Source organism: Leucopleurus acutus, assembly GCF_964270905.1.
Source record: "Leucopleurus acutus genome assembly, chromosome: 6".
NCBI lineage: Eukaryota > Metazoa > Chordata > Mammalia > Artiodactyla > Delphinidae > Leucopleurus > Leucopleurus acutus.
In genome coordinates this window covers 481,749-495,032 of record NC_139149.1, presented here as the reverse complement: position 1 = coordinate 495,032, position 13,284 = coordinate 481,749, and the positions used below count along the sequence as shown (strand labels likewise).

The 13,284-nt window shown below is 37.7% G+C and overlaps 1 protein-coding gene across 1 annotated transcript in view; it reads right to left on the bottom strand.

Moving 5' to 3' along the window:
* Positions 1-13,284, bottom strand: part of PTPN4 (protein tyrosine phosphatase non-receptor type 4) — a 180,181-nt gene that overhangs the window by 37,493 nt on the left and 129,404 nt on the right. Inside the window, exons 14-15 of the mRNA XM_082841828.1 lie at positions 9,041-9,166; positions 7,151-7,309 (exon numbers count right to left, since the gene is read on the bottom strand). Of these exons, the coding sequence (XP_082697954.1) occupies positions 7,151-7,309; positions 9,041-9,166 (285 nt within the window). The remainder of the gene's footprint in view (positions 1-7,150; positions 7,310-9,040; positions 9,167-13,284) is intronic.

The following is a 13,284-nucleotide window of genomic DNA, read 5'->3' as shown; positions in this document are numbered from 1 at the left end:
GTCTAAGCACAGCACCAAGACAAACAACAGGGACAAACCCAAGCCTGCTGTGCAGCCCAGTATCTAAGTGAGCCAGGCCTGGTGGGCAGGGGTACCATGATGGCAACACTCAGCTGCAAGAGAGGGACGGCACTGACACCACAGGACATTCTGCTAGACTGCTGAGTCTGCATTTCCAGGGTTAGAGACCCGGCGTATACAGTCCAAAAAGCTCCAGAAGTGATTTTTATTATCTACTTCCTGATTAGAAATCACTGTACAAGAACAGTGGTTGCAGATTCATGGCTTGTGGGCCAATTTTTGCCAACATACATTTGGCCTGTTCACTTTAAAAATGTGAGTTGACTACATTTTAAAAATTACATACAAAATCTGGATTTCCAGAATGAAAAATGTGGAAGCTTTGGAAAGAATAGACCTGCATTACAGGTTGCCAACAACTGGAAAAAGCCAAGTGGTAGCTGCTGCCTTTAGATGGGCCACAGGCATTCCAGGCCACATGAATCCCACCCAGTGTTACTTGCCGGACTCCAATGGGTATCTGAATACACCCTCTCCTTTACTCATTTGAAGTCCACAAGAAGACCCAGATAGGAAGAGAGTCCAAGCGTAGAGCTCGGGCTGGGATTTGAGCCAAGCTCTAAAGAAAGGGTGAGGAGAATGGAGTACAGGCAGAGGGTCAGCCAAGATCTAGGTGATATAAGGAGAGGAAACGGTGATATAATTTTGGATTTCAGGACAGGTGCTACCTGCCTTCTCTCATTGTTTTATGTAACTTTGTTGTTAAGGTAACTTCACAGAGAGTGATGGACAAGCTCTCCATGGGCCTGGTCACTGCAGAGGTTAAGGTTGGTCTGGGGAGCTTTTTCCAAACTAATTATGCACTCTCGCAGCAATCCTGGTGACAATTTCCCCTTCCTGTGTTTCCAGCTTCAATAACCAAACACACTCTCTTTCTGTCTATCTGTCTATCTACCTATCTAACTACTGTCTATAAAAGTAATCAAGAATATCAACACAGACTTCTAAAATTCTTATTTTGGGCAAAAGGTATCAATTACATTTTAAAGACATACTCATATTAACTCAATTTATCGTAACAAATAACTTCCCTGTTCATATTTAATGTATAAGTATCATACGAAGTCAATCTACTAAATAATTATCTAGGAAGATGACTTTCATAGGTAAACCATGTGTTGTAATTTGAAATTATAATACATTTAAAATAATATCATGCAATAGGCCAGTTCTTTAAAAAGGTACTACTGGGAATTCCCTGGCAGTCCACTGGTTAGGACCTGGCGTTTTCACTGCCGGGGCCTGGGTTCGATCCCTGGTCGGGGATCCAGGGGAACCAGGACCCTACCCACAAGCTGCATGGAGCGGCCAAAAAATTATTTATTTATTTATTTTTAAATTTTATTTATTTATTTATACAGCAGGTTCTTATTAGTTATCTATTTTATACATCCGATCTCCCAATCCATCTGCAGCCAAAAAAATTTTTTTAATTAAAAAAATAAAATAAAAAGGTACTATTTCTAGGCTAAAACATAAACAAACAAATAAACAAAAACTACCAAGGAAAACAGAATGAAAAGACATCACATACTTAGAAAGAACAACCAGGCAGCATAGTGGGACACAGCCCCACTAGAAATAACAGCTGGCACCTGAGAGAAGGGACCTATAACCTAAAAGAAGACGAGCATCTACTATCAGATGATTTAGACAGGACCAGGGAAATAGGAACCAAAGAAAGAAGTAGGGATCAAGGCTGGAGTCTTACAAGAGGTAGTCATTTGGCGTTAAATATGGGAGCTGGAAAAAATCTGTCATAGGGAGAGTGTAGAAAATATAGTTCCAAAGAGATTATTGTAATTACTCATAAAAAAGAAAAATGAGCAGGATAAACTCTTAAAACTGTAAATTAAAAAAAAATGCTGCCAAAGGTTTAACTGTACAAATACACCCTTCATACAAGCATAAAGTTTATTCTAATTTAAGACTAGAAAACAAAAACCATATTCTTGGTAGACAGTAATACAAACTTGCCAGGAATGATGGCTCCTTTTAAAACTCTTATTTTCTAAAATACATACCAGCAGCTCTTGTCTCACTCAATTACAATCACTAGCATCATCCAAGTCTTCACTGGGCATTTACCCCTGCCATACTTATGTTCCGTAAGATACAGATAAAATTCCGGTTCAAAATTCAGGCTTCTTGATACTTTGGCTAATTTATAGTGACATTCAGAGTATTTCAAAGTAAACACCATTTCAGACTGATTACTAATTGATGCTCAAGGCAATTAAAGTGCATAGAAACTCCCGGGGATATGATTAATAGAATAGAACTGAAAATGTCATATTATTCTATCAGTAGGAATCTACTCCAGAACCAAGGTCCCAGACCTGAGATTCCTGGTTTCAGCCAAAGTCCAAGTCTCTGACCTCAGCTCCCAACTGCAAGTAAGGGAGGCTTTTGCCAGAGGTAGACTGCAGGTAAGTACGCTGCAGAGCAGCAGCCCAGGGATCCGTGCTTAGTCCTGCCGCCACAGGTACAGCATCTAACAGGGTGCGCCCTCTGAGGCCCCATGGCTCAACACTCCTTCCACTCCACCCCCTTTGCTTCTCTTATTTCCTTGTCCTACAGCAGCCTAGTATTTGCATGGTCCATGATATATCACTAGACCTGATCAAGGCTGGCATGGGAGTTGGGTTACGCTGAGCCTGCAGGTGAAGTTATCAGTGCCAGTAGCTCAGAGGGGCAGAGGGAAGGCAAAGCTTTCAGGATGAAGCAAAAGGAATTGATTAGGTCGGATAAAGATAAGACTGGAACGGGACAGTCTAGGAAAGAATAGCTCAGGGAACTGGATTTAACATTTGAGGATTATGAAATCTGCATAGTCTCTGGTGATTAGGAACTGAAGGATGAAGTTGAGAACATGGGGAATTCCTCTCTGTGTTCAACCAGATATCCACACTTCAAACATACAACAGATAAATGGTTGATAATATACTTTAAAAGCTGCTGGAATACATCCCCCCCCCGCCCCAAATTAACTGAAAGATGTATTATAATTATTATAGTTAACGTCTACTAAGTACTTTTTCTCTGCCGAACTACTAATAAGCATCTCATTAAATATTCACAGCCGTCCCATGAGGTAGATATTATCATACTGTTTTTACAAGCAAGGAAATTAATGCTCACAGAGATAAAATAACTCACCCCAGGTCACATAATTAGAAGTGGTGGAACCAAGTTTTAAACAGTCTGAATCCAGAGCTTATGCTCTTAACACTAAGTTATAGTTGCAGCTCAAAGAAAACAACTGCAAAAAGTGGGAGGAAAGTTACTTTAAATCAGGGATTTCTAAACTTGTAGCAGTGGACTCTTCTCTTCAAATGAAATGCTTCTCAGAGGCCAATTTATAACAGAGACAAAAGCTAAGCAACCGCCCTATCTGCCAGTAACTGAGGCTTCAACAGAACTTATCAGAGCATATGCTGAAGATGACTATTTTCTTTCGTTCCATTTTACTTATAAGTGGTAATACTATTGTATTTTAAATTCTACTAGAAACTACTTATATTTAAAATGAACAGAATGCAAGATCAGTAGAGGTCAGGGCTCTAAGGACATCCATATTTACTTTTATTGATAACATATCCCTAATGCAATGGTTTTAATATATTTAAAACCAATAATTTGCCTAAAATGATCCACAGTGGGGTATGGATGGGAACAAGGACTTGAAACACATACTGTTTAAAGTCTACCCACAGAAAAAATTTTGTGGGCAAATTACTACGTGTGTTAACTTTGGATGTTAAGAAAAAAGAAAGGAGAGACAGGAACGTGATTCTAAAAGTGTTCCAGGGCTTCCCTGGTGGTGCAGTGGTTAAGAATCCGCCTGCCAATGCAGGGGACACAGGTTCAAGCCCTGATCTGGGAAGATCCCACATGCTGTGGAGCAACTAAGCCTGTGCGTCACAACTACTGAGCCTGTGTGCCACAACTACTGTGCCTGTGCTCTAGAGCCTGCGAGCCACAACTACTGAGCCTGTGCTCTAGCGCCCGTGAGCCACAACTACTGAGCCTGTGAGCCACAACTACTGAGCCTGCGCTCTAGAGCCAGCGAGCCACAACCACTGAGCCTGCGCTCTAGAGCCCGCAAGCCACAACTACTGAGCCTGCACACCACAAGTACTGAGCCTGTGCTCTAGAGCCCACAAGCCACAACTACTGAAGCCCGTGTGCCTAGAGTCCGTGATCTGCAACAAGAGAAGCCACCGCAATGAGAAGCCCGTGCACTGCAACAAAGAGTAGCCCCTGCTCGCCTCAACTAGAGAAAGCCTGCGCACAGCAAGGAAGACCCAATGCAGCCAATAAATAAATAAATAAATAAATAAATAAATAAGTAAAACTGTTCCAATGTCCAACTTTCAGGCTGGGGTTTTTCACCACAAATAATGTGCTTATCTTAAACTTTGACATTTTGGAAAACGGTTAAGTGAAGAGCAGATAATGAAAATGTTACATTTAAGTGCACTTTGCTGTCAACAGGCAATATATTGTAACACAGCAGCAAAAGAGTTGTTAAAACTGTCAATCAAGCCAGGTGGGCCAAAGCTTTCCTGACTTGTTTCAGTCCAGGTGGCTGTAAGTTTCCTCATGAGTGCTTCAAGGTCAGCAGTGAGGCAGCTTCCTCTGCACTCAAAACAGTTCTCCGTTGCAGCTGTTAGCAATCTGTATCATAATAAAAAATAAAACCGTATCCATCCCACTCACACACTTTGCAATTATTTTGTAGAAATACCTGAGCTTCCCTGTTACATCTTAGCATTGTGGTGGGAATTTATTTATTTTTTAATCTGTTAAGTATTTCAAAATTAATTTAGGGCTAATGTTTATCTCAGAAAAATCACAAACTAAAAACAGTCTAATTTTCTGTGGATCATTTAAAGAAAGGAAGGAAATGGTAGGATGTAATCTCAATCATCCCTGCCTACAAACGGTAATTTTAAGCAGTACAACAGCCTCCTGTTTGCTTCCACGGTAAACACACCTGCGAATTAATAGCGTTTTCTCCTTGGGAAGTGGGCAAGCTCACCCAGTGCCTGAAGTCAGGCTCACCTGAACGCCCCTGGACTCCCTCAAAGAGCAGGAAACTGGTGAGATATCGCAACATCAATTTCAATGTATTGTACTACGCTGAAATGCTCTGTGCTTAATCCAACACATTGTTTGCATTCTTTTCACATTTGGCCAATGTAAAACTAAAATCTATGGATTCCAAGTTGAAAAATATTTCTTCTAATTGAAAAAAAAAAAATCAACAAAGCCTTGTCCAGGATACACAGTTCTACAGAGTGGCTCAGGTAAGAAAACCGGAGTTTTAGCTCTATAAATTGGGACAAATGCTGTTAGTGTGGCTCTTTCATCTGTAAAGGGGGGCTATATAGCTTTCCTATTTTATTGAGTTCTCTTGAATACAACAATGAGATAATTTATGAAAAAGCTGACTGTAAGCTACCAATGTAAGTTATTGTTATTAGTTTACCATTAAGCTTGTCTTTTCAGAACTCTCTCATTATTCTTAAGGTGAGGATTGGCTGAATTTCCACCGCAGTGTTATAGATTCAAAACTGAATACAAATACTTAAGCTTCATAAAACAGATGTCCAAAGAGAAAGCCCCAAGCATTTGAAATTCTGGTGGACTGGGCAGGGGAAGAAAAACTCTGCACGGTTCCAACCTATCCTGAACCTCCTCCTCCACTTCAGGTCAGGAAAAGAGAACAAAGGTATTCTGAAGAGGTAAGTGATTTGGGGGGTTTGTGAATCTATAAAATTTATGAAAGGAAATACTCAATTGTATGCATAGGCAGATGTGTATGGGCTCTACAAAAACTAGACTGAGATCATGTGGTCAGGCCCCAGGAGTGACGCTGTTCTGTCTGTGATGACACGGACTTTGTGATTCCTCCAAGTGGTCGGCTTTCATGTGCCGAAAGCATGTCATTTTAAAATTTAATCAGTTAACGTTTCAATCACGTCTTTAATTACTGTACTTTTTAAAGTTTTAGAAGTAGAAAATACATGCTTATTAAAAATCAAAAAGTTTAGAGTTATAATTTTTAAAGTAATATTAAATTTCCACCAATCCTAACTCCTGTCCACGCATGCTCCACAGGTGTCACTGTGCAGTGTAGTTTTCTATTCCTCCAACCTTTAAAATGTCCACACACAATCCAAATCTTTCACCCAGATACACGTTAGCCAGACTAAACGCCCACTGGTACCGACAGCTTGGCCGCCTTCCCTGCTGGCGCCCACAGAGGACAGCAGTCGCTCCTACAGACCAGGCGCGCTTTCCTGGAGCACCTACAGCTGCTGTGCTGGCCACTCCACCTGCTCTCCATCACTCAGACCCACCCTTTCTTCAACCCTCATCACGTTCACTGTATCTGAAACCCCTTTTTCCTCCTCAGCAATTAATGAATCCTCCTACCTACCTATGTATCTTATAAAGTATTTTACTTTTTTTCTAACTCTTGCACTGTATTTTTACTTGCATATGAACTAACTGTATTATATGAACCAATAAATCAAGACTGCCTATTAATGTGAGGTAAGCATGTTGTGCATTAAACTGATATACTGAATTACGAAGTTTAATTTATGCATCAACTTGTAATGAGATAGGAGTGAATTTTAGAAATGAGGTATGCACACGTTCCGTAACTTATTTTCAATGTGATGTTCTCCCTTGCTACTTCATCTCCCCAACACTGTCTATTCATCCTTATGGTTCCCTTCCTGAAAAATATTAAGAAAACTCTACCTTTCATCACCTTACTGCCTGACCACAGTGATGCATTTATCTACAGAAATATGTAACAATGTGCACTAAAAGTTCAAGAATATACAGAGTCAACAAAATAATAGCAGCGATTTTGTGGGGTGGGGGTCACCAAGACCTTCAGGAACAAATAAGCACATTTACAAATATATAAATTTTTAAAACATCACATAAAGTCTTGTATCAAATACTATAGTTTCCCAGATTATTTCAAATGAAACAATTTGGGGCATTATTCCTCATAAAAAGGAAGCTAAATGCAAAAAGGCCTTACGGAGATGATTCCAAAACAATGCTGTTAGCTTGCGTGGAAGATGGAGACCGATGCCTCACGAACGCCTCGCCGGGGCAGGTGTGAACCACGTGGCCGACCAAATGGCCCACTGAAGACGGCCGTAACCTGGTTCCCTCTTGGGTGAATGCAGAATTTCGACTACGAGAAGAGGAACAAAAACTGAGTAGAAATGTACTGTAACTCAGTATGTTCAAGTTTCTTTCTTATATGATTGCAGTAGAAAGTGGGTGGGTGTTTTTAAGACTGACCACATTTTACTAAGCTGAGTCTCTGACAAAGACACTGTGGTATAAACAGAAAAAACACAGAATAGGAAGTCAAAAGATCTGAGCTAGAGTTAGCAATCTGCCACGGGGATTTTATCTATTTCAATCATCTATTATCCCCACCAACCTTAATGTTTCTAGGTTTCAGTCACTACAAATGTGCGTCTTAATCAGCATTTACAAAATAAAAGGAGAGAACCCAATAATTCAGAAATATCCTCTGGTCTGAATTCTTTTTCAATCCTTTAATAGATACTTTTATTTATGGGATTTTCTATAATTTCTAAGACTAGAGATACTGAATACCATATTTCCATCTTCATAAGTGACACAAGTCACTTTAGGATTTAGGGAAAGAACAATTTTCTTCATATCATACATAAAATTGTTTCATTAACAGAAAGTCTGATCAGAGTTAGTGACAATTAATTAATTCAACCATCTGGTTTAAATTTGATGTGTCTTCCATAATTTGCTGTAATTGTTTAGTGGGGTACTGGTAACAAATAAGGAACGGCTGGCTGGAAAAGGGACCAGAGAAAGAAGGTTCTGGATCTTCTCCAACAAGCTGATTAGCCTTTGAATTTATATGCAGTCTATTATAAAAAAGATGGCTTAGCACTCTGCAATTAGCAAGACACTGCACAAACTTTTGAGTCTATTTTGTTTCTAGTAGTGAGGAAGACACCTAGCTATTAGGTAACCTGCTGTGAACCAAGCTGTTTGTGCACACAGTTTACTTCCAATATGGTAGGAATTTACTCTTAAGCTGACAAACACCCATCAGTGAAACAACTTTTAGAATTTAGTGCACATTTATTGAACGTGAATGTGTATGAAATATGTCCAGAGGAAGACTTCTTTAAATATTATATTCCATGCCAAAATTCAAATATTTCTTATATCAACCTTTTGGGTTAACAAGGACGGTCAGTATGGTGGCGTTCATTTTGTTATCATTATCTTAATCACATACATATAATGCACACAACACACTTGTTAACATTATGAAATTAAGATAACATCTTTGGCCAGTACACGTTTATTATCTTATTATTACTACCTACACCCAAGCACCCAGCTTTTGTGAGAAATGCTAGATGAAGTGCATACACAGTAAGTGCCGAGTAACACGTGCTTCTCAGCTGAGCTATGGCTGAGCTGGTGGGAACTGAGGCTGGAAATCCCTTTTCCTAGACCACAGACACCGGCACAGCAGAAGCAGGGTAGGAGCTTCAGCAAGAGAATCACAACACTTAGCATGTTCAAATAATATGCACTCTCCTCGAAATTATGCTGGAGATACATATGGAAAAGAGTTATGTCAGCTACAACCATATTCCCAGATTTTAAGTCTACTAATAGGCCTTGATATATTGGCTAGTGACCCTGACTGTGGAAGTCGGCTTTGTAGTTAAGTGAGCATCTTTATGTCATGCTCTGCTTACACACTGAGCTCCAGGCTGAGAGGAAATAATGCCTTGGAGCAACGAAAATCATGTCTAACTGAAAAATTTAAATTTTACATATTATAATCTTCAGGCAATGGAAACATACAGCCAAACATTTAGAAATTAGCAAAACGTACACCTGATGTACTTACTGATTTGGAGTGCCAGGTGGGGATCGCGATGGAAGGCTTTGTGTCTCCAACCTGTCATCAGATAGTGAATTCCTGCTTACTACTTCCCAATCCATTAATTTCCGTGCCAAGGGCTTACTTGGGGATCTGGAGTAATAATTTAAATAATATGCAAAAAATTTTATTTTTTACCCCAAACTGTGTACCAAACCTTACAATTTGTCTTAATACCTCATGTTCTAGATGAGTAAACACAACACGTTTATTTACAAGAAATTAATGCATTTGGAGGCTACTTACCAAACAATTTCCTAAGAAAGGAAATCTGCTTTATATGAAGAAAGGCGGCAAGAAAAAGTAGGAAAGAGAATAGGGAAGAGGAGAAAAACGAAAGAAACAAAGAAAGAAAGACGAAAGAAAAAAAATAATGGAATCGTTGGCTATCAAGTTTTCCCAGATACTACCAACATTATATTTTAGACACTGTCTGTCTCTGTCCCAGCGTCTCTGGGACTTGAGCTTATCTTGTGGTGTTTTAAACAATTCCTAACACATCATCTCCTGAGTGTCCTTAAACCTAAACCCTGGCCCTCTGCCTCAATGAGGACAAGGTAAAAATGATAATTGTGTATATTTTATTTATAAAATTTCCCCTTTTATATACAGTAGGCCAGTGGGTTTTTTTCTTTTCTTTTCTTCTTTAGGAAACATTTGGAAGGTTACTTATTTTGTCTCACGGTGGGGAGTAGCATATGTTTTCTAACCTGTATATTGTCAGTTATTATAGTGATAAAGAGAGTAAATGATCTTTTCAGAAAAGATATTGATCCTTACTGAGGTCAAAAACCCTTAGAATTTTAGGTGAATTAGCAACTGAAGTCATTTTTTATGCAAATTCAAAAAGTGGCCAAAGTTCATGGAAAATACATGATATCTATTTAAATGCCTAGCTTTTTGACATGCAGAGTTCATATGAAGGTTAATACAATGAATTAAGCAAATTACATAAAAACACATAATATATCAGCTTCTAAACTTAGACAGTTTTATATTTCACTAATAACTCACTGAAGCACATACAAACAGACTAGACTACAAAGCATGGTAACACTGGCCACGAGTACTCAAGAAAATTTACATACATAGTAGGAAGCATTAAAACGATGAGTGGGGGGCTTCCCTGGTGGTGCAGTGGTTAAGAATCCACCTGCCAATGCAGGGGACACGGGTTTGAGCCCTGGTCAGGGAAGATCCCACATGCCACGGAGCAACTAAGCCCGTGCACCACAAGTACTGAGCCTGCGCTCTAGAGTCCACGAGCCACAACTACTGAGCCTGTGTGCCACAACTGCTGAAGCCTGTGCGCCTAGAGCCTGTGCTCCGCAACAAGAGAAGCCACTGCAACGAGAAGCCCGCACACCGCAACTAGAGAGAGCCTGTGCACAGCAACAGAGACCCAACGCAGCCAAAAATAAATAAATAAATTTATTTAAAAAAAAAAAAAAAACAATGAGTGGGGACCATCAATCCTAGCTTTGACCTTCCCACAGACAAACCACTTAAGTTTCTACAACTAAATATCAAAATTTACTAGTAAAATGTATGCTCCTACGGTCCTTCCCTACCTTCTGAAATGATCTATGCTTATCTACATTTTCAGTGGAATGTTTTAGTTTATTAATTTTACTAAACCACAAGTAACTTAAATTACTTCTGAATCTAAAGCACACAAATGCCCTATCATTTCATGTATTCATAGCTAAAATCTTTTTAGTTTGGCCTAATGATGTTGCTTTTTTTTCTTTTATTTATTTTTAAATTGAAATATAGTTGACTGACATCTCCTTAATTTAAGAACATTGAACATTTTCTAAAAGAGATGTAATGTTATCAATTTTTTTAAAAAGTCATTGAGTCAGATTTCATTTTTCATAAGCGAATCTGAAGTCATCAAAACATAAACATTTCCCATTACCATGAGTTTAAATTACAGGATTTTCTCATTTGAAGACAAGTCAGGATACCATTTAGTCTAACCACCTCATCAGTCACAATAAAATAAAAATAAAGTATATTATCTCATGCATTAGATTTTTGAAATGAAGTAAAGATTATTAAAATAAACAGCATTTATGGCTCTTCTATTAATGTTAGTAAACAGATTACTCACATATTGGATTATTAAATGTAAACTGTTTAAGTGAGTTCACTAGCCACAGTCAGGAGATCAACTATTTTCATTTTCTAAAAGAGGGAAAGAGTCATTTGAAGGAGGAAAAAAATCCAGTTATACTCACCTAATACAAAGCATCAGAACACTTTACTGTTGTTAATAAACTAAACATGGTTGGAAATGCTTTGCATTTAAAACTAAATTTCAAGGTATTTTATTAGCAGCTTTAACCTCAGAGACCCACCTACTCAAGCTTGCTGTCTATGTTTCCTGTTGAGTGTGGAAACTTCAGAGAAAAAAATACCACACTTCATCAGTGTTTGCAATGTGGTAAATTTATTTTCTGACCATGGCACCTTATTTTTCTGTTGCATGGGAACATTCTTTTGCTTTCTTCTTAGATATTATATGATAACTGAAAAAGTTTGAAAGCAATTCAAAGAGTTGATATATCAGAAAAATAAGTTAACATTTATTATTGCTGAAAAAAACAACCTTACATAAAAAGTTTAAGGAGAACTCTTTTCTAACTATTTATACTGCCAACTAAAATTCCAAGGAGTGGACAAGAATTCTAGAATTCTCTAATACTCTAACAGAATAATTTAATAACTGCTAAAACCATTAGGGTATTTTGATAGATATGCATCAGATCATCACAATCCCAGAAAAGCTTAGTCTTTCAGAGCTAGTAGGATCATTAAAACAGTACTATTAAGACCTTGTCCTAGATGATGACTTATTATTTCAAAGTAGATTCATACAATTCCAGCACAACAAAAGAAACAGGAAGTTATTTGGGGCCCATCATATTGGAATTTTATCTCTACTACTCACTGAATAATGCATATTTGTTTTATAAGATAACCTGTTAAACAATTTCACATTTTAATAATGCATATATAAAATGAAGAACTATCTGACTGGTGACTATCATACTAAGTGAAGTAAGTCAGACAGAGAAAGACAAATATCATATGATACCACTTATATGTGGAATCTTAAAAAAAATGATATAAATAAACTTATTTACAAAACAGAAACAAACTCACAGACTTAGAAAATGAGCTTATGGTTACCAGGCAGAGAAAAGTGGGGGAGGAGAGATAGACTGGGGCTTGGGATTCCCATGTACACACTGCTATATTTTAAATAGATAACCAGGGACTTCCCTGGTGGTCCAGTGGCTAAGACTCCACGCTCCCAATGCAGGGGGCCTGGGTTCAATCCCTAGTCAGGGAACTAGCTCCCATATACCACAACTAAGAGTTCACATGCCACAACTAAGACCCGGTGCAGCCAAATAAATAAATAGATATATAGATAGATAGATAGGTAACCAACAAGGGCCTACTGCATAGCACAGGGAGTTCTGTTCAATATTCTGTAATAACAGAAATGGAAAAAGAATTTGAAAATGAAGATACTTGTATATGTGTAACTGAATCACTTTGCTGTACACCTGAAACTAACGCAACACTGTTAATCAACTATACTCCAATATAAAATAAAATTTAAAAAAAATTTTTTTAAATATTAAATTTAAAACATAAATAAATAATAAAATAAAATAAAATGCATTGGGAACTGCTCTGGAAAAAAAAATGAACTAGTAAGATGCAGGTGTAACTATCTGTATATCTTTCAAAATCTGATATGCTCAAAATATTAAAGCATTTACACATATAAATAAAGGAAGTCATTTGCATGTGATATTAACATTAATATATAAACGCACCTATGACTTGGTATTCATATTAGGATATCATGTTACAGTAGAACTAGTTATGAAATCATGTTCAGTATTTTTACAAATATCAAGCAAGACAAAAAGTTAAGCTTCTTGTTAGGAAAAGAATAAAAAAGTGCAAGTATTTTGTTATGGTGCTATTTTAACAGAAAAATCAGAAAAATATTTACTTTGATTTTAACAAGTCTGAAAGGAGTGTTGCAAAAAAGTTATAGTACTAAGAACTAGAATAAATATGTACATTTTAAGTTAAAACAAAGTTGATAGGAAGTAAACTATTCCTTTCTCAAGAGCAATTTCAAGGAAAATGGTTTCAAATTAACATTTTACTGTACATTTTAC